At 39.2% G+C, this 19,717-nt stretch overlaps 1 protein-coding gene across 1 annotated transcript in view; it reads right to left on the bottom strand.

Moving 5' to 3' along the window:
- LOC144284571 (disintegrin and metalloproteinase domain-containing protein 5-like) overlaps positions 1 to 1,357 on the bottom strand; it is a 134,508-nt gene extending 133,151 nt beyond the window's left edge. The window contains exons 1-2 of the mRNA XM_077849251.1: positions 1,200 to 1,357; positions 103 to 182 (exon numbers count right to left, since the gene is read on the bottom strand). Of these exons, the coding sequence (XP_077705377.1) occupies positions 103 to 182; positions 1,200 to 1,254 (135 nt within the window). The 5' untranslated portion in view covers positions 1,255 to 1,357. The remainder of the gene's footprint in view (positions 1 to 102; positions 183 to 1,199) is intronic.
- Between the last annotated feature and the right edge of the window lie 18,360 nt (positions 1,358 to 19,717).

Below are 19,717 nucleotides of genomic sequence, written 5' to 3'. Positions count from 1 at the left end.
CTGCCTCCCAAGTATTCTGTTCCTGCCTCTATTCAGCAACTTTGGTCTTGATATTAAAGGCAACTTAATACAATTTAAGATATAAAAATATTTTTCAATTACATTATTTTCTGGATTTCTTTTTGCATCAAATGATGAAATCTTCTCAGGAACTGTGGTCTGCAGAAATGTTTTATGAGGATCTAAAATAAAAATAAGCAAAGTTATTTTGATACCTACAATCCTATATTATCCACTTCTAATTCCAATCCCGCATTTATTTCTGTACATTACCAAATTTTTTTTATATTATCTATGGATCTACTCTTCCTTTCCACTGTGCTTCTGGTCTGGTCATTCCTATCCACATATTTCTTGGCCCTTGTCAATATATTAAGTTTTTATTCTCTCTCTCAATCTCTATACATAGACAAATACACATACAGAGAGAGAGAGAGACAGAGAGACATTCCCAGTTAGGCAGTTTGACAGTTTGGCTAGGTAACACTGAAAAACAAACTGTGGTATTGTAAAAGAGGTGTGGAAAAGAGAAACACAAGTACAGCAAGAAAATGGGATCAGGGACGCCTGCGTGACCCAGTGGTTGAGCATCTGCCTTTGGCTCAGGGCATGATCCTGGGTCAGGGGACTGAGTCTCCCCCTGGTCTTCCTGCGAGGAGCCTGCTTCTCCCTCCTTGTCTCTATCTCTGTGTGTCTCGTGAATAAATAAATAAATAACTTTTTTAAAAAAGAAAATGGGATCATTCGCAGGGGAAAAATACAGGATACTGAATATAAGAGTGATCTGCATTTTCAGTGGAGCAGGTGGAGGACAGCAGTCACCAAATCATGAAATCACTGACAAACAGCTTCTTTATGACGATGCAATTATTTCTAGAATAGCAGAATTTTGTATGTGGAAAAGACCCCATTATTTCATCTTTGTCCGTTTTACAGACAAGAATACCAACCAGGAGACGTGAAAAGATTTTCTGCCTGGAGGTTGTCTCTACTTTCTTGGCCACAGATGCCAAAGCGAGGGCCAAGGAGAAAGTGGGTAGGGAGAGCTCGGGGCTGGTATAAGGTCTGGGCCTGGGGCCTGGACCAATAAATACGTTCCCCTAAGAGAACACATTCCGTCCCCCACTCCCCCCACCCCCCCCACACACACACACCGCCAAAAGCCAGGATGGCAAGGAGTAAGAAGTATCTGGACTTACTGGGGCCTGCGTGCAGCTCTCCAAGTCGAACGAGAAGGACCAGAAGAAGGAACATGGCTCTGCTGTCTTGGAGCCCGGCTGGCCATGTAACAGCAGTTGAGGCGTGAGGAAGGTGGAGGCGCAGCTCGCGCAGGGCGGCTGAGCGCTGCAGGGGGCACGGCGGGGAGGCAGAGGGCTCTCAGCTCGCTCCGCTGCCCCTGGGGTGGCTTAGCTCGGTACCATGCCCCAGCGGGCAGACCAGGGACCGCTAAAGCAAAGACACCCACACACATTCAGCTTTTTGTTAAGAAAGGAAAGATTGAGAAATTTTCAATTCTCAGATTAGGGTGGTTCCTGGCGAGGCGTTCGTTTATATCTTGTACTTAGACCAACGGTTTTTGAAGTCATTTCTTGTTTCAGTGAGAAAGAACAAAGATAAAAATGCTCAAGTTACTGATGGCAAAAAAATCTCCTCCTATTACATTTACATATGATCCAAACAGGCAAAATGCTTATATTTGCAAAAAACTGTTGCAAACACTGTGACTTTTATCAAGATAAGTTGGTTCCATAAGCCATTATGGGACAGCTGTTGAATGCAGAAGCCCCAGTACAATCCCTTGTCAAATATAGACTCTTCCAAACAATCATCTTTAATATCTCAAATTATTGCTACACTAGTTTTCTTGCAGCCCCTGATTTTACTACTTTAAGTAGACCTTACTGCATTCTGCCCTTATTAGGGCCAAAAACAGTTTGATTTTTTGAAGTCTATAGTCATTCCTTCCTTCACAGATCGTAGCCCACATCATATTAAAAACATTAAAATACAGCCACACCCCACATTAGCTATAACTGTTCTTTAATAAATGTCAAAGACATATTTATAAATTCACTTTGAAATTGACTGTTCCAAAAACTAAAGGAATTTATTTACAGAATATAACAGTAACAAATAATCTTAAAAAGAACCAAGTGGACAATAAAGTCACAATAGATGGAATAATAGCAGGATGGATATATACTACTTAATGAATTAGCAACTTATAGTATCAGTTTGACAAACTCTCCCAGGAAAGAATAAAAAAATAGAAAATACAAAAATAAAATTGAGATAGGAGAATAGAAGTAGAACTGTCATTATCCAAATAGCATTTCCAGAAAGAGAGAAAAATTAAAATAGTTAGAAGGAACTACTTAAAGGGAAAATAATAGGAAAGTTTCTCTTGATTTAAAAAATAAGAGAATGAGGGGATCCCTGGGAGGCTCAGCGGTTTAGCGCCTCTTTGGCCCAGGGCGCGATCCTGGAGTCCCGGGATCGAGTTCCGCGTCGGGCTCCCGGCATGGAGCCTGCTTCTCCCTCCTCCTGTGACTCTGCCTCTCTCTCTCTCCCTATGTCTATCATAAATAAATAAATAAATCTTTTAAAAAATAAAATAAAATAAAAAATAAATAAGAGAATGAACTTAGAAAGGACCCATATGCTAAAAACGGAGTACTAAAGGAAAAGCAAATTTGAAATGTATAATGACAAAAAGAGAAAATTCTGAAATATATATATATATATATATATATATATATATATATACACATACATACATACTAGGTATTTTTTTAAAGCAGACAGCTCAGAGAAAAAATCCACCTCACGAACATATTTTTTCCTACACCTTAGGTATAGATCTATTTATGTTTTGCTCAAATTATTCTTTTATCTCCACAATTATTCTTTCTGTTGAGCCATTTGTTCCATAATCAGAGGTAATAGTCTCATCAATTTGGATTAATAATTATATTTATCACCATCATCTCTTTTTCTGTAAAAATTTGGTGCCACTCTTTCACATCATCAACACTCTCACTACTAGTGTACTTTTCTTTTTTTTTTTTTTTTTTTTTTTACACTACTAGTGTACTTTTCAAACTTAATGTTCTAGTACTGTACATTAACAACTACAAAAATTAATAGAAATAAAAGCGTAAGTGCTCATGTCACTACATGGGTTAAATCAGGTGGACATGGTCTTACTTTAGAGAGTAATTTGTTTAAAGTCCATGAAGTTCATGTCCTGAGAGTCTATATACAGTCCTGTGTCCAGATACATGATGACCGTTGTTACTTTCTATGCTCTTGTGTTTCTGTGTGATATTCATGCATATTTATTTCTCTTTCTTATCTTTCTTCACCTTCTGTCTCCTGCTTCTTTCTCTTCTTTTATGTTTTCACATTTATTCTTTAGGTCTGTTTGTCAGTTTTATTAAGATATAATCGACATATAAAGTTGCATCACCTTAAGGGTACAACTAGTTGATTTGATACATACATACATTATGATTACCACCATTAGCTGACACTTCTATCACATCACATAATACCACTTGTTTTATGGTAAGAACTTTTAAGATCTACTTTTTTTAGCAATTTTCAAGTAAGCAAAAGATTATTGTTAATTAGAATCTCAATGTTGTGTGTTAGAGCCCCAGAACTTACTCATCTTCTAACTGGAATTTTATACCCTTTGACCAAAATCTCCCTAATTCCCCCAGCTCCCACCCCCTGGTAACCACCATTCGACTTTTCTATGTGTTCAGTTTTTTTAGATTCTGTATATAAGAGATCCATTGAGTATTTGTCTTCCTCTGACTTATTTCACTTAGCATAATGCCCTTAAGGTCCATACATGTCACAAATGGCAGGATTTCCTTCTTTTTTTTATGACTAGCTAATATATCACTGTGTTATCTTTCTATATTTCTTTTGAGATTTTGTTTTCATTTCCTTTGGATATATACCCAGAAACAGGATTATTGGATCATATGATAGTTCTATTTTTAACATTCGAAGGAATCTCAATACTGTTTTCCATAGTGGCTGTATGAATTTACATTTCTACCAACAGTGCATTAAGATTCCCTTTTCTTGACATTCTTGTCAATACTTGTTATTTCCTGTCTTTTTGATGATAGCCATTCTAACAGCTGTAAAATATCTCATTGTTGTTTTTATTTGTATTCCCTGGTGATTAGCAATATCGTGCATCTTTTCATATGGCTTAGTGTCCATTTGTATGTCTTCTTTGCAAAAATGCCTAATCAGTTACTCTGCCCATTTTTTAATGTTATAAAAATATTATTTAAAATATTGAGAAGATTTTGTTGTTATTGAGTCATCTGAGTTGTTTATTTATGTTGGATGTTAACCCCTTATAGATGTATGATCTACAAATATTCCTCTCTTTCCTTGAGTTGCCTTTTCATTTTGCTGATTGGTTCTTTTGCTGTAAAGAAGCTTATTAGTTTGATGTAGTCCCACTTATTTATTTTTGCCTTTGTTGCTTTTGCTTTTGGTGTCTTAAACAAAAAATCATTGCTAAGACCAATGTCAAGATTTCTCCTTTTGCTTTCTCCAAGGAGGTTTACAGTTTTTGGTCTTCTGTTTAAGTCTAATTCACTTCTAGTTCATTTTTGTGAGTGGTTTAGATAGGGCTTTAATTTCATTTTTCTATATGTGGTTATCAGTTTTTTCAAAACCATTTCTTGAAAAGACTATCTTTTCCCCATTGAATATCCCTGGCTCTCTTGTCAATATTATCTGTACAGGAGATTATTTCTGGACTCTCAATCTGTTCCATTCATCTACATGTCTACTTTTATGCCTATACTATACTCTTTTGATGACTATAGCCTTGGACTATCGTTTGAACACAAGAAGTGTGATGCTTCCAGCTTTCTTCTTTCTCAGGATTGTTGTGGCTATTTTGGGTCTTTTGTGGTTACGTAAAATTTTAGGATTGTTTTTTCTATTTCTATAAAAAAAATATGTGGAATTTTGATATGTATTCCTTTGTTTACTTTTTTTATTGGAGTTTGATTTGCCAACATATAGCATAATACCCAGTGCTCACCCGTCAAGTGCTCCCCTCAATGCCCATCACCCAGTCACCATATCCTCAAGTCCACCTCCCCTTCCACTAACCCATGGTCATTTCCCAGAGTTAGGAGTCTCTCATGTTTTGTATCCCTCTGATATTTTCCACTCATTTTCTCTCCTTTCCCCCTTTAATCTCTTTCACTATTTCTTATATTCCCCGAATGAATGAAACCGTATAACGTTTGTCCTTCTCTGATTAACTTACTTCACTTAGCATAATACTCACCAGTCTATCCACAATGAAGCAAATGGTGGGTATTTGTCGTTTCTAATGGCTGAGTGTTATTCCATTGTATGTTTATACCACTTCTTTGTTATCCATTCATCTTTCGATGGACACCAAATCTCCTTCCACAGTTTGGCTATTGTGGACATTGCTGCTATAAACATCGGGGTGCAGGTGTCTAGGTCTATCACTGCATCTGTATCTTTGGGGTAAATCACCAGTAGTGCGATTGCTGGGTCATAAGGCAGAACTATTTTAACTCTTTGAGGAACCTCCACACAGTTTTCCAGAGTGGCTGTACCAGTTCACATCCCCACCAACAGTGCAAGAGGGTTCCTCTTTCTCCAAATCCTCTCCAACATGTGTTATTTCTTGTCTTGTTAATTTTAACCATTCTCACTGGTGTGAGGTGGTATCTCATTGTGCTTTTGATTGTATTCCCCTGATGGCAAGTGATGCGGAACATTTTCTCATGTGCTTGTTGGCCATGTCTATGTCTCCTTTGATGAAATGTCTGTTCATGTATTTTGCCCATTTCATGATTGGATTGTTTGTTTCTTTGCTGTTGAGTTTAATAAGTACTTTATAGATCTTGGATACCAGCCCTTTAACTGATAGGTCATTTGCAAATATCTTCTCCCATTCTGTAGGTTGTCTTTTAGTTTTGTTGAAAGACAAAGAAGCTTTCTACCTTGATTAAGTCCCAATATAACATTTTTTCTTTTGTTTCCCTTGCCTTCACAGATGTATCTTGCAAGAAGTTGCTGTGGTCAAGTTCATAAAGGGTGTTGCCTGTGTTCTCCTCTAGGATTTTGATGGATTATTGTCTCACATTTAGATCTTTCATCCATTTTCAGTTTATCTTTGTGTATGGTACAAGAGAATGGTCTAGTTTCATTCTTCTGCACGTGGATGTCCAATTTTCCCAGCACCATTTATTGAAGAGACTCTCCTTTTTTCAGTGGATAGTCTTTCCTCCTTGGTAGAATACTAGTTGACCATAGAGTTGAGGGCCCATTTCTGAGTTCTTTATTCTGTTCCATTGATCTATGTGTCTATTTTTGTGCCAGTACCACACTGTCTTGATGACAACAGCTTTGTAGTACAACTTGAAACCCGGTATTGTGATGCCCTCAGCTCTGGTTTTCTTTTTCAATATTCCCCTGGCTATTCGGGGTCTTTTCTGATTCCACACAAATCTTAAGATGATTTGTTCCAACTCTCTGAAGAAAGTCTATGGTATTTTGATAGGGATTGCATTAAATGTGTAAATTGCCCTGGGTAACACTGACATTTTCACAATATTAATTCTTCCAATCCATGAGCATGAGATATTTTTCCATCTCTTTGTGTCTTCCTCAATTTCTTTCAGAAGTGTTTGGTAGTTTTTAGGGTATAAATCCTTTGGTTAAGTTTATTCCTAGGTATCTTATGCTTTTGGATACAAGTGTAAATAGGATTAACTCCTCAATTTCTCTTTCTTCAGTCTCATTGTTAGTGTATAAAAATGCCACTGATTTCTGGGCATTGATTTTGTATCCTGCCACATTGCCCAACTGCTGTAAGAGTTCCAGTAATCTTGGGGTGGAGTTGGGTTTCCTACGTACAGTTTCATGTCATCTGCAAAGAGGGAGAGTTTGACTTCTTCTTTGCCAATTTGAATGCCTTTTATTTATTTTTGTTGCCTGATTCCTGAAGCTAGGAATTCTAGTACTATGTTTAATAGCAGTGGTGAGACTAGACATCCCTGTCTTGTTCCTGATCTTAGGGGAAAGGCTCTTAGTGTTTCCCCATTGAGAATGAAATGGGCTGTGGGCTTTTTGTAGATGGCTTTTAAGATACTGAAGAATGTTCCCTCTATCCCTACACTCTGAAGAGTTTTGATCAGAAATGGATGCTGTATTTTGTCAAATGCTTTCTCTGCATCTATTGAGAGGATCATATGGTTCTTGTTTTTTCTCTTGTAGCTATGATCTATCACGTTGATTATTTTACAAGTGTTGAACCAGCCTTGCATCCCGGGGATAAATCCCACTTGGTCAGGGTGAATAATCTTAATCTGCTGTTGGATCCTATTGGCTAGTATCTTGTTGAGAATTTTTGCATCCATGTTCATCAGGGATATTGGTCTATAATTCTCCTTTTTGGTGGGGTCTTTGGCTGGTTTTGGAACTAAGGTGATGCAGGCCTCATAGAACAAGTTTGAAAGTATTCCATCCATTTCTATCTTTCAGAACAGCTTTAGTAGAATAGGTATTGTTTCTCCTTTAAACGTTTGATAGAATTCCCCTGGGAAGCCATCTGGCCCTGGACTTTTGTGCCTTGGGAGGTTGTTGATGACTGCTTCAATATCCTCCCTGGTTATTGGCCTGTTCAGGTTTTCTATTTCTTCCTGTTCCAGTTTTGTTAGTTTGTGGTTTTCCAGAAATACGTCCATTTCTTCTAGATTGCCTAATTTATTGGTGTATAGCTGCTCATAATATGTTTTTAAAATCGTTTGTATTTCCTTGGTATTGGTTGTGATCTCTCCTTTTTCATTCATGATTTTATTAACTAGAGTCTTTTCTCTTTTGTTTTTAAAAAGGCTGGCTAATGGTTTATCTATCGTATTAATTTTTTCAAAGAACCAACTCCTGGTTTTGTTGATCTGTTCTACAATTCTTCTGGTCTCTATTTCATTGAGTTCTGGTGTGATCTTTATTAACTCTCTTCTGCTTGGTGTAGGTTTTATATGCTGTTCTTTCTCCAGTTCCTTTAAGTGCAAGGTTAGCTTGTGTATTTGAGTTTTTTCCAATTTTTTGAGGGATGCTTGTATTGTGATATAGTTCCCTCTTAGAACTGCTTTTGCTGTATCCCAAAGATTTTGAATGCTGTATCTTCATCCTCACTAGTTTTCGTGGATCTTTTTAATTCTCTAATTTCCTGGTTGACCCTTTCATTCTTTAGCAGGATGCTCTTTAACCTCCATGTGTTTAAATTTCTTCTTGTGATAGAGTTTAAGTTTCAAGCATTATGGTCTAAAAATATGCAGGAGACAATCCCAATCTATTGGTATCAGTTAAGACCTGATTTGTGACCCAGTCTATTCTGGAGAAAGTCCCATGTGCACTTGAGAAGAATGTGTATTCAGTTGCATTTGGATTTAAAGTTCTGTAAATATCTGTGAAATCCATCTGGTCCAGTGTATCATTTAATACTCTTGTTTCTTTGCAGATGTTGTGCTTAGAAGATCTGTCATTTGCAGAAAGCACCATATTGAAGTCTCCCGCTATTAGTGTATTATCATCTAAATATGTCTTTATTTTGGTTATTAATTGTTTGATATTCTTGGTTGCTCCCACATTAGGGGCATAAATACTCATGATTATTAGGTCTTCTTGGATAGATAGATCCTTTAAGATAGATCCTTTAAGTATGATATCATGTCCCTCTTCATCTCTTACTACAGTCTTTGAGATAAACTTTATCTAATATGAGGATTGCTACCCCAGCATTCTTTTGAGGACCATTTGAATGGTAAATGGTTCTCCAACCTTTCATTTTCAGGCTGTAGGAGTCCTTAGGTCTAAAATGAGTCTCTTGTAGACAGCAAATAGATGGGTCTTGTTTTTTTATCCAGTCTGAAACCCTGCATCTTTTGATGGGATCATTAAGCCCATTCATGTTCAGAGTTACTATTGAAAGATATGAATTTAGGGTCATAATAATACCTATTCAGTCTCTGTTTTTGTGAATTATTTCTTTGGAGGTCCTCTTTCTTTTACAGAGTCCCCCTTAATATTTCTTGCAGAGCTGGCTTGGTGGTCACATATTCTTTCAGTTTCTGCCTATCTTGGAAGCTCTTTATCTCTCCTTCTATTCTGAATGAGACCTTTGCTGGATAGAGTATTCTTGGCTGCATGTTCTTCTCATTTAGGACCCTGAATATATCCTGCCAGCCCTTTCTGGCCCACCAGGTCTCTGTGGAGAGGTCTGCTGTTAATCTAATAGTTCTCCCCATATAAGTTAGGATCTCTTGTCTCTTTTGCTGCTTTAAGGATTTTCTATTTATCTTTGGAATTTGCAAGTTTCACTATTAAATGTCGAGGTGTTGAATGGTTTTTATTGATTTTGGAGGTGGATCTATCTCCTGGATCTGAATGCCTGTTTCACCCCCAAGTTAGGGAAGTTCTCAACTATGATTTGTTCAAATATGCCTTCTCGTCCTCTGTCCCTTTCGGTTCCCTCTGGAACCCCAATTAAACATAGATTTTTTTCTTCTGAGTGTGTCATTTATTTCCTTTAACCTTTCTTCATGGTATTATAATTGTTTTTTTTCTTTTTCCTCAGCCTCCTTTCTTGCCATCAACTTATATTCTATGTCACTCACTCTTTCTTCTACCTCACTAACCCTCATCGTTAGGACCTCCAGTTTGGATTGCATCTCATTTAATTGATTTTTAATTTCAGCTGATTAGATCTAAATTCTCAGTCCTGAAGTCTCTTGAATCCTTTATGCTTTTTTCTAGAGCCACTAGTAGCTTTATAATTTTGCTTCTGAGTTGGTTTTCCTACATCAAATTGTAACCCATATTCTGTAACTCTGTTGCAGAGAGTCCTGTTTCTGATTCTTTTGTATCTGATCTTTTGTGGTGAGTTCTTCTTTTTAGTAATTTTGCTCAGTGCAGAGCGGCTAAAAACGAGTTGTACTGGAAAAAGGAAGAAATAAAATACCAAAAAAAACCCAAGGTGTATCCTCTGGTTCTATATACTGTAAATCCTTCAACTTCCCCTGGAGCTTTCTAGCACTGCTCAGTCAAGAACTTGCTTTTCCCCTGTCTTTCCAGCTGGTCTTCTGGGGCAGGGGCTGCTGTGCTGATTCTCAGGTGTGTGCACCTGGGGGAGCTGCACTCCCCCCTGCTGGGTGCTGGGCTCAGTGGGAGCTGTTTATCCTGTGAGGCCCCTGTTCCCTGGCAGCCCCGCTCCGTCCCAGGCACAAGGTGACACTAGGAGAGACACCACTGGTGGCGGCCAGCTCTCCAGCTCTGGAGTCAGCTCCCACAATAATTACAACAGTCTCCCAGTCCGCACTGGCCTGGATGCTCTGGATGCAAGGGTGCTGACCTGCACAGCTTTGGGGGCGCTGATGGCAAGAGTGTTCTCGCTGACCTGTGCCCTCCCTGCCTTCGCCTGTCCCTGGGGGAGTGCAGGATCCTGGACAGTGTCCCCTAGCTCCCTGGGATCTGGGGCCTGTGCTGCTGGAATCATGCTCCCAGGGTCGCAGCTCCTGAAGGCAGCAGGGTGTAGCGCCTGCCTGACCAGCCGGCTTCTCCTGGAGGCCCTGCTGGGCATGCTCCAGCCCTTTACCGAGCTCGGTCCACAATCCGTGGCACACTCTCCCCCCGGGCGGACTTCTGTTAGTGACTCCGGGAGAATGGAGGCTCCACTGGCCCTTCTGCAGTTCTGCCCGAGTTCCCTGCTAAGCACCTTTCTGTCCGGGAAGAATCTGGCACAGATTTTTAAAGTTCCTGCTTCTCCAGGGCTGGGCTTTCCCATCCTGGAGGCTTTCACCACTTGACCTTAGCCTGGCTCCTCACGGTGCCCCTCCCCCACTGGATTCTTTTTTATTTTATTTGTCTGTCTTCCTACCTTGTTAGCAGCAAAAACCCTTCTTCAATAGCGTTCCAGCTGTTCTCTCTTTAAATCTCAGGCCGAATTTGCAGGTTTTCAGGATGATTTGAACGTTATCTTGGTAAGTTGGTGGGGACAGGTGATTTGGGGACCCTACTCCTCTGCCATCTTGCCCCGCCCCTCTATTTTTGTATTCTTTGGATACATACCTAATAGTGCAATTGTTGGATTATGTTTATTATGATGTCTTGGTGTCGATTGCTTTAGATTTACCTAATTTGGAACTCTCTAAGCTTCTTGGACCTGGATGTCTGTTTCCTTCCCTTAGTTAGGAAAAAAAATTAAGTTGTTATATTTTAAAATAAGTTTTTTGTCCCTTGGTCTCCCTGTTTTCCTTCTGGTACACCAATAATGCAAATACTATTCTGCTTCATTTTGCTCAAAGATCTCTTAAATGTTCTTCATTTTTTTTAAAGTTCTTTTTTTTTTTCATGCTGTTCTATGTGGATGAGTTCCATGGTCTTCCAGTTTGCTGATCCATTCTTCTGTTTCTCCCAGTCTGTTAAAACCACTTGTGAATTTTTTAGTTACTGTATGCTTCACTCTTTGACTTCTTAAATTTTTTCAATCTTTTTATTAGTGTTCTTACTATGTTTATCTATTCTCCACCCATGTTCAGTGGGCATTTTACGACTTATTTTTAATCTCTTATCTGGTAGGTTACTTATCTTCATATCATTTAGGAGTCTTTTTCTGGTTTTTTTCTTGTTCTTTATTTTGGATCATAGTTCTCTGTTTCCTAATTTTGTTTGACTTGTTTATTTCTATGTACTAAACAAAACAGCTGCTTCTCTCAATTTTGAAGGAGTGGCTTTGTGATCAACTTTCTTTTTCAACCTTATGCTAGCTCTTAATTATCTCTCAATTTTTTGTGATAGTTTAACCACCTGGTTTATTCTTAATTCATCCCTATTTTTTGAGGGTATGCCAAGATCTCTCAGTATTCACTTAACGGAATCTTATTTAGCACCTAGTTTCAGGTTGATTGGAAACCAGACCCTCAGGCAAATATGTAAAATATGAACATATATACAATTCTGTGGGACTGCATTTATAATCCCTACTGGTGTCCAATCCAGGAGATCTGGAAGTGTTCTTTGGGTGATAGCTGCAAAAACCTAGGGTGCAGATAAATGCATATGCTCCTTTCTGGTGTACTCTTTGAGGCTAAAATGTGCACAAGGATGTTGTTTCCCTGTTTAAAATCCCTGGAGTGGTACCTTAGCATCTACATGTGGAGGAAATTTGAAGATTGCACCTCACGCTGAAGCTCTAAACTTTATAAATAGGCTTTTTTCCACAGGAAGACTGGAGTGGTGCTTCAATCTGTTGTTTGTGTAGTAACCTCAGTGTGGTGATCAAACATGAACTGTATTTCCAATTGTCACATTCCTTTGGAGCTTAGGAATGCCAGCTTCCTTGGCCACCAGAACTAGGTAGATCAATGGCCATTCCCTGTGAGGATTATCCATGCTAATGGATTTAGATATACAGCTGGAGAGTACAGGGATTGGAGTATGTTTGCTAGCTTAAGAAAGGTAATGATAATATATCTTAACTGCATATTTCCATAGATCAGGATGCAGCCAAGAGTCCTTGTCCATGTTTGTATGCTGGCTTTAGTTTCAGAGTGGGAGAATGCCCACTCTGAGAATTAGATTGCATCTCATTTAATTGATTTTTAATTTTGGCCTGATTAGATCTAAATTCTGCAGCCATGAAGTCTCTTGATTCCTTTATGCTTTTCTCAAGAGCCACCAGTAGCTTTATAATTGTGCTTCTGAATTGGCTTTCTGACATCAAATTGTAATCCAAATTTTGTAACTCTGTGGCAGAGAGTACTGTTTCTGATTCTTTCTTTTGTGGTGAGTTCTTCTTTCTCGTCATTTTGCTCAGTGCAGTGGCTGTATGAGTGGGCTGAGTCATGAATATCAACCATGACCTAAGTAAATTTCACCCTAGATGATGCTGCTGAGGTCAGAGACCAGAAATTGAAAACAAAGATCAGAACGAAATAAAACAAAAGGAGCACTAATGTGAAAAACAAATTTTAAAACAAAGTAGTAAAAAATAAAAGGCCAAGAATCCTAAAGAAGAAGAGGCAAAAAAAAGAAAAAGAAAAAAGAAAAAAGGGGGGGAGGACTGGGAAATGGTGATGATGATGAAGTTGTAGTGGAGGGAGAATGTAGGGGTTCTAGTGGGTGATCCTCTTATTTCCGAGTATATTAAGTTCTGTACATTAGAAGATGCTCAGTCCCAAATTTACATAAACGAGAAATACTTGTAGAGGGCCCCAACATTGACCACCAAAACATAAGTGAGATAAAAGAGAGGGGCCAGAATGGGAATGAGGAATCTTCACAAAATGAACCAGCATGGCATACCACTTGGTTCTGGGTGCACGCTGGTCATGTTTTAGAAGGTATTAACTTCCACCATTGTAGAAAAAAATGAGGCAGAGAAAACAAAAAACACAAAACAAAAAAACATACCTTGTATATCTCCCAAAATTGAGAATGTTGAAGGGAATATAGAACTGGAAAATATATCTAGGACCTGTAATTGTAGAAATATGAGAGTCAAAAAGGAAGAATCTTAAAAATGAAGAGGTGGTAAATACTGTAGTTAAGGTGAGGAAAGAGAAAAAAAGTTGGAAATTTACAGTCTGATATAAAAATGAGGTGTACTGGAAAAAGGAAGGAAAAAAAGGAGGAGTATCCTCTGGTTCTATATACTGTAAATCCCTCGACTTCCCCTGGAGCTTTGCAGCGCTGCTTGGTCGAGAACTTGCTCTTCCCCTGTCCTTTCAGATGGTCTTCTGGGGGAGGGGACCTGCTGTGTTGATTCTCAGGTGTGTGCACTGGGGGAGCTGCCCCGCCCCCTGCCAGGTGCCAGGCTCAGTGAGAGCTCTTTAGCCCGTGAACCCTCTGTTCCCTGGCAGCCCCACTCCATCCCAGGGAGACACAAGGAGGAACAGCCACACTGGCGGTGGCCAGGTCTCCAGCCCTGGAGTCAGTTCCCCCAGTGACTACCGCAGCTCCCAGTCCTCCCTGGCCTGGATGTTCCGGGGGCGGGGGTGCTGACCACAGCTTGCGGGCGCCGGGCGGCAGGAGAGTCCTCGCTGTCCCGGGGAGAGCGCAGGATCCTGGGCGGTGTCCCCCATCGCCCTGGGATCCGGGGCCTGTGCTGCTGGAATCGCGCTCTGGGGCCGCGGCTCCCGAAGGCAGCAGGGCCCAGACCCTCCGCCCGGAGCCGCGGCCTGAGCTGCTCCCCAGGCCCCGCCGGGCGCGCTCCAGCCCTTGACCGCGCTTGGCCTGGGGTCTGTGGCGCCCTCTCCCCCTGGGCGCACCTCCTCTGTTAGTGACCCCGGCAACCTGGGGGCTCCACTGCCCCTCCTGCCGTCCTGCGCGAGCTCCCTGCTAAGCATCTTTCTGATCCGGAAGAATCTGGGGCGGAGTTTTTGTTTTTTTTTTTTTATTTTTTTTTTATTTATGATAGGCACACAGTGAGAGAGAGAGAGGCAGAGACACAGGCAGAGGGAGAAGCAGGCTCCATGCACCGGGAGCCTGACGTGGGATTCGATCCCGGGTCTCCAGGATCGCGCCCTGGGCCAAAGGCAGGCGCTAAACCGCTGTGCCACCCAGGGATCCCCCTGGGGCGGAGTTTTAAAGTTCCTGCTTCTCCAGGACTGGGCTTTCCTGTCCCGGGGGCTTTTGCCGAGGGGGCCTTAGCCCGGCTCCTCACGGGCCCTTCCCCCACTAGACTCTTTCTTATATTTTTTCTTACCTTTCTACCTTGTTACAAACAAAAACCCTTCTCTCTGTAGCGTTCCAGCTGTTCTCTCTTTAAATCTCAGGTCGAATTTGTAGGTCGGGATGATTTGAAAGAAATCTAGGTAAGTTGGTGGGGCCGGGTGAGTTGAGGACCCCTACTCCTCGCCATCTTGCCCTCCCACTTGATAGGTATTGAATTGAATCTATAGATGGCTTTGAGTACTGTGGACAATTCTAACAAGAGTAATTCTTCTAATCCATGGACGTGGATTAGCTTTCCATTTATTTGTGTCATCTTCAATTTTCTTTATCAAGCCTTACAGTTTTGATTTGTCCAGATATTTCACTTCCTTGGTACATTTATTCCTAAGTATTTATTTTATGTATTTTCAATGGGATTGCTTTTTTATTTCAGATTGTTAGTCTATACAAATGCAACTGATTTCTGCATGTCTATTTTATATACTGCAACTTTGTTGAATTTGCTGGTTAAGAGTTCTAAGACTTTTTTGGTTGAGTCTAGGATTTTCCTGTATAAAATCATATCATCTACACATAAACTCAATTTTATTTCTTCCTTTTACGACTGGATGGATTTTATTCCTTTATCATGCCTGATTGCTCTACTAGGACATCCAGTTCTATGCTGAATAGGAGTGGTGAGAGTGGGCACTCATGTCATTTCTTAACTCAGAAGGAAAGCTTTCAAGCTTTAAGCCTTTCACTGTTAAGTATAATATTTGCTGTGAGCTTGTTACATATGGCTTTATTATAAAATGAGGTATTCCTTCTGTATATCCAATTTGTTGAGGATTTTTATCCTGAAACAATGTTATATTTTGTCAAATACTTTATCTGTAACTATTAAGATGATCATATGATTTTAATCTTTCATTCTACTAATGTGTATTACATTTATTGATTTGTATATGTTGAATTATCCTTATATTCCACAGATAAATTCCACTTGATCAGAGTGTATGTTCTTTTAATATACTGTTGAATTCAGTTTCTTAATATTTTGCTTATAATTTTTGCATCTATGTTTTTGGTATATTGGCTTGTAGTTCTCTTTCCTCCTGGTGTCCTTATCTGACTTTGATATCAAGGCAATTCTAGCCTCATACAATGAGTGTGAGAGTTCCCTCATCAGTTTTTTGGAAGAGTTTGAGAAGGGTTAAATGTTTAGTAGAATTTACTAGTAAAACCGTCTGGTCTTGGTCTTGTCTTTGTTGGGACAGTTTTGTTTAGGATTTATTTATTTGAGAGAGGTAAGGGTAAGTAGAGATCAGGGAGAGGGAGAGAGTCCTAAGCAAACTCCAATGTGGGGTTCACTCTCATGACCCTGAGATCACAACCTGAGCTGAAACCAAGAGTTGGACACTTAGTAGTGGGTGTCACCCAGGCACCCCGTTGTTGGCAGATTTTTGATTACTGATTTTTGATTACTGATTTCAATAATCTTGCTGTTATTGATCTGTTTATATTTTCTATTTCTTCAGGATTCATTCTCAGTGAGTTGTATGTCCCTAGGTATGTATCCATTTCTTCAAGGCTATCCAATTTATTAGCATATAGTTGTTGATAGTAGTGTCACAATCTTACATACTTCTGTGGTATCAATTGTAATGTTTCCTTTCATTTACAGTTCTGAGTCCTTTTTTTTTCTTATCTAGGTAAGGTTTCATTTATTTTTGTAATCTTTTCAAAAACCAGCTCTTGGTTATGTTGATCTTTTCTATTATTTATCTGGTCTTCATTCCATTTATTTCTGCTCTATTCTTCCTTTCCTTTTTTCTGCTAACTTGGGGCTTAGTTTCTTTTTTTTCCCCTAGTTCCTTGAGATGTAAAATTACATTGAGATTTTCTTCTAGAAATATATAGCTATAAACTTTCCTTTTAGAACTGCTTTTGTAGCAGCCCATAGGCATGTTGTGTTTCCATTTTTGTTTGAGATTTTTAAAAATTTTCTTTTGATTTCTTCTTTCAATCCATTGGTTGTTCAGAAACACGTTAATTTCTACATACCTATAAATTTTCAGCTTTCGTCTTGTGTATTCCCAATTTCATACCATTGTGATCAGAAAAGATACTTGATATAATTTCAATCCCTTAAATTTGCTAAGATTTGTTTGGTGGTCTTTCAAATGATCTATCCTGGAGAATATTATGTGAGGACTTGAAAAGAATTTGTATTCTGCTGCTGTTGGATGAAATGTTCTATGTATGTCTGTTAGGTCCATTTCATTGTCCAAATCTAATGTTTCCTTGTTGATTTTCTGTCTGAATTAACCATCCATTGCTGGAAGTGGGATATTAAAATCCCCTATTATTGTTTGCTGTCTATTTGTCCCTTCAGGTCTGTCAGTATTTGCTTAACATATAATTGTTGTACCCTCTTGATGAGTTGACCCCTCTATAATTATATAATGACCTTCTTTGTCTCTTGTTACCATTTTTGCTTAAAGTATATTATGTCTAATATAAGTCTGGCCATTTCTGCTATCCATTACATTCCACTTGCATGAATAATCTTTTTCCATCCCTTCGACTTCGAGCTAATATATGTCTCTAAAGCTGAAGTGAGTCTCTTGTAGGCAGGATATAGTTAGGTCATTTTTTTTTTTAAAGAATCCATTCAGCCACTGTGTCTTTTTGATTAGGGAATTCAATCCTTTTACATTTAGAGTAATTATTGATATGTAAGGATTTGCTAATGCCATCTTTATTGTTTTCTGCCTATTTTGTAGTTCCCTTTTTCCCTCTTTCTACTTTGCTTAAACATCAACATTTATAATCTTAATTTCTGTAGATCAGGAATCCTAGGTACCACTTACTAGATACTCTAATTTAGAGTGTCTTGGAGGCAGAAGTCAAGATGTTATCTTGGGCCACAGTCATCTTAAGGTTCATCTAGAGAGGGATCCACTTCCTCCTGTCCTTGTTGGCAAGATTCAGTTCATGTACTAAGAGCAAGAGCCTTTAGTCTCTTCTTGGGCTTTTGGGAAAAAGCCAACCCCAATTCCATCCAATGTGTGCCTATTCAAGGTATATCTCAAACATGACATTTTGCTTCATTAGTGCAAGCAAGGAAGAAAAGTCAGAAAAATAGAGAGAGTATGAGCATAATGGAAACATTAGTTTTTATTGCCTAATCTTGGAACACTCTATCACTTTTGTGGGATTCTATTTATTAGAAGCAAGTCACTGGTTTAGCCCATATTCAGCAGTAAGAATCAATTCAGAGGTATAAACATGAAGAGGTTGAGATTTTTGAGTTGTTCTAGAGGTTATAATATATGTACACAGCTTATCACAGTCCACTAGTATTAACATTTCAGCACTTCAAGTGGAATGTTGATACCTTATCATTTAGGCCACTTTACCTGCACACAAAGTGATCACCACTGTGATATAATTGTCATAATTGTTCTCTGCATATATTGAGAACTCTATCTAGCAATGTTAGAATTTTTGCTTTTAATTGTTACCCATTTTAAAACTCAAGAGCAGAAGAATATCGTATTTGCCCTTGTATTTCTCCTTTTCATTGTTCTTCTTTCATTCTATAATTCCAAGTTTCTTTTAATATAATTTCCTTTATTTCTTATGAATTTCATTTAGCTGTTCTTTTAGAACAGGACTGCTGGAGACAAAGTCTCTGGTTTTTTTTGTTTTTTAATTTTTATTTATTTATGATAGTCACAGAGAGAGAGAGAGAGAGAGAGAGAGAGAGAGGCAGAGACACAGGCAGAGGGAGAAGCAGGCTCCATGCACCGGGAGCCCAATGTGGGATTCGATCCCGGGTCTCCAGGATCACGCCCTGGGCCAAAGGCAGGCGCCAAACCGCTGCGCCACCCAGGGATCCCCAAGTCTCTGTTTTTATCTCAGATGTTTTTCACTGTCATTTCTGAAGGGTGATTTTTTTGGATATAGAATTCTATGTTGAGAGTTCTTTCAGCACTTGAAAAATTTTCTGTCCCTTCCTTTGTCATCCATGATTTCTTAGGAGAAAACTCATTTGATCAGGGGGTTCCACTCACTGACTTAACCAAAGAGGGGCATCACCTTGTTACTTCAGGGTGGTGACAGTGGAAGTCAGAGTTCTACACACAGGTTTGGTAATACTGCCTTATTAACATGGCAGGTGTTGAAGACGGGGTTTCACTCACTGGCTTTGCTGCTGCAGTGCTTGTTGTTTTGGGAGTGAAGTGTCACTTTTTTCACATAGTGTTTCTTTCCAGAGAAATAGTCATGGTTACAAGTTTTCTGACCTACTCGGATGCCCTCTTCTTTGTCCTTTGGTGAGCAAGGTTTTATTGGAGTTATTTTTTTCTATGTCCTTTGGAATTTCCAGATTGTCAGCTTTTCTAGTTAAGGCCTATCTATATGTATATATAGAAAGCAAGTAAAGGCCACAAAGAACTCACTGATAGGTTGTTCCTTGAGTCCCATGATCTCTAACCAGTCTGCCTTCCTTTCTCTACCTCTCAGAGTTTCATGGGAGTTGACTTACATATTTTTCTCCAAAGGTTTTTGTTGTGTCTAACAGGAGAAGTAAAATGGAATGTGTTTATTTTTTTTTTGTCTATAATTGGAAACATGAATCCATTTTACAGGAAGACTACCATGGTAAGTTATGTATTTTTGTAAATCATTTAAAAATGATTTAAAAAAGAGGAGCAACCTAGCAAGAGAAAACTTAGATAACTCAGCCAAACACCACAGGAAAACCCCACCCCATTCCCATCAACAAATATGGAGTAGAGAACCTAGACTTCACACTGCCTGGCTATAATAAAGCACTCCTCTCACCCAGCCTATCAGGATGGCATCAAGAGAGGATCAAGTGGGGAGCTGGAATTTTGATACCTGCCCATAGTGCTACTGAAGGTGCTGTTGGAAGCTAGAGTTTCATCGTAATCCAATCGTAATAAGG

The sequence above is a fragment of the Canis aureus genome, chromosome 15 (genome assembly GCF_053574225.1).
Source record: "Canis aureus isolate CA01 chromosome 15, VMU_Caureus_v.1.0, whole genome shotgun sequence".
In the NCBI taxonomy this organism is placed as follows: Eukaryota; Metazoa; Chordata; class Mammalia; order Carnivora; family Canidae; genus Canis; species Canis aureus.
The sequence above is the reverse complement of the archived record's forward strand: the minus strand, read 5'-3'. Positions and strand labels throughout refer to the sequence as shown.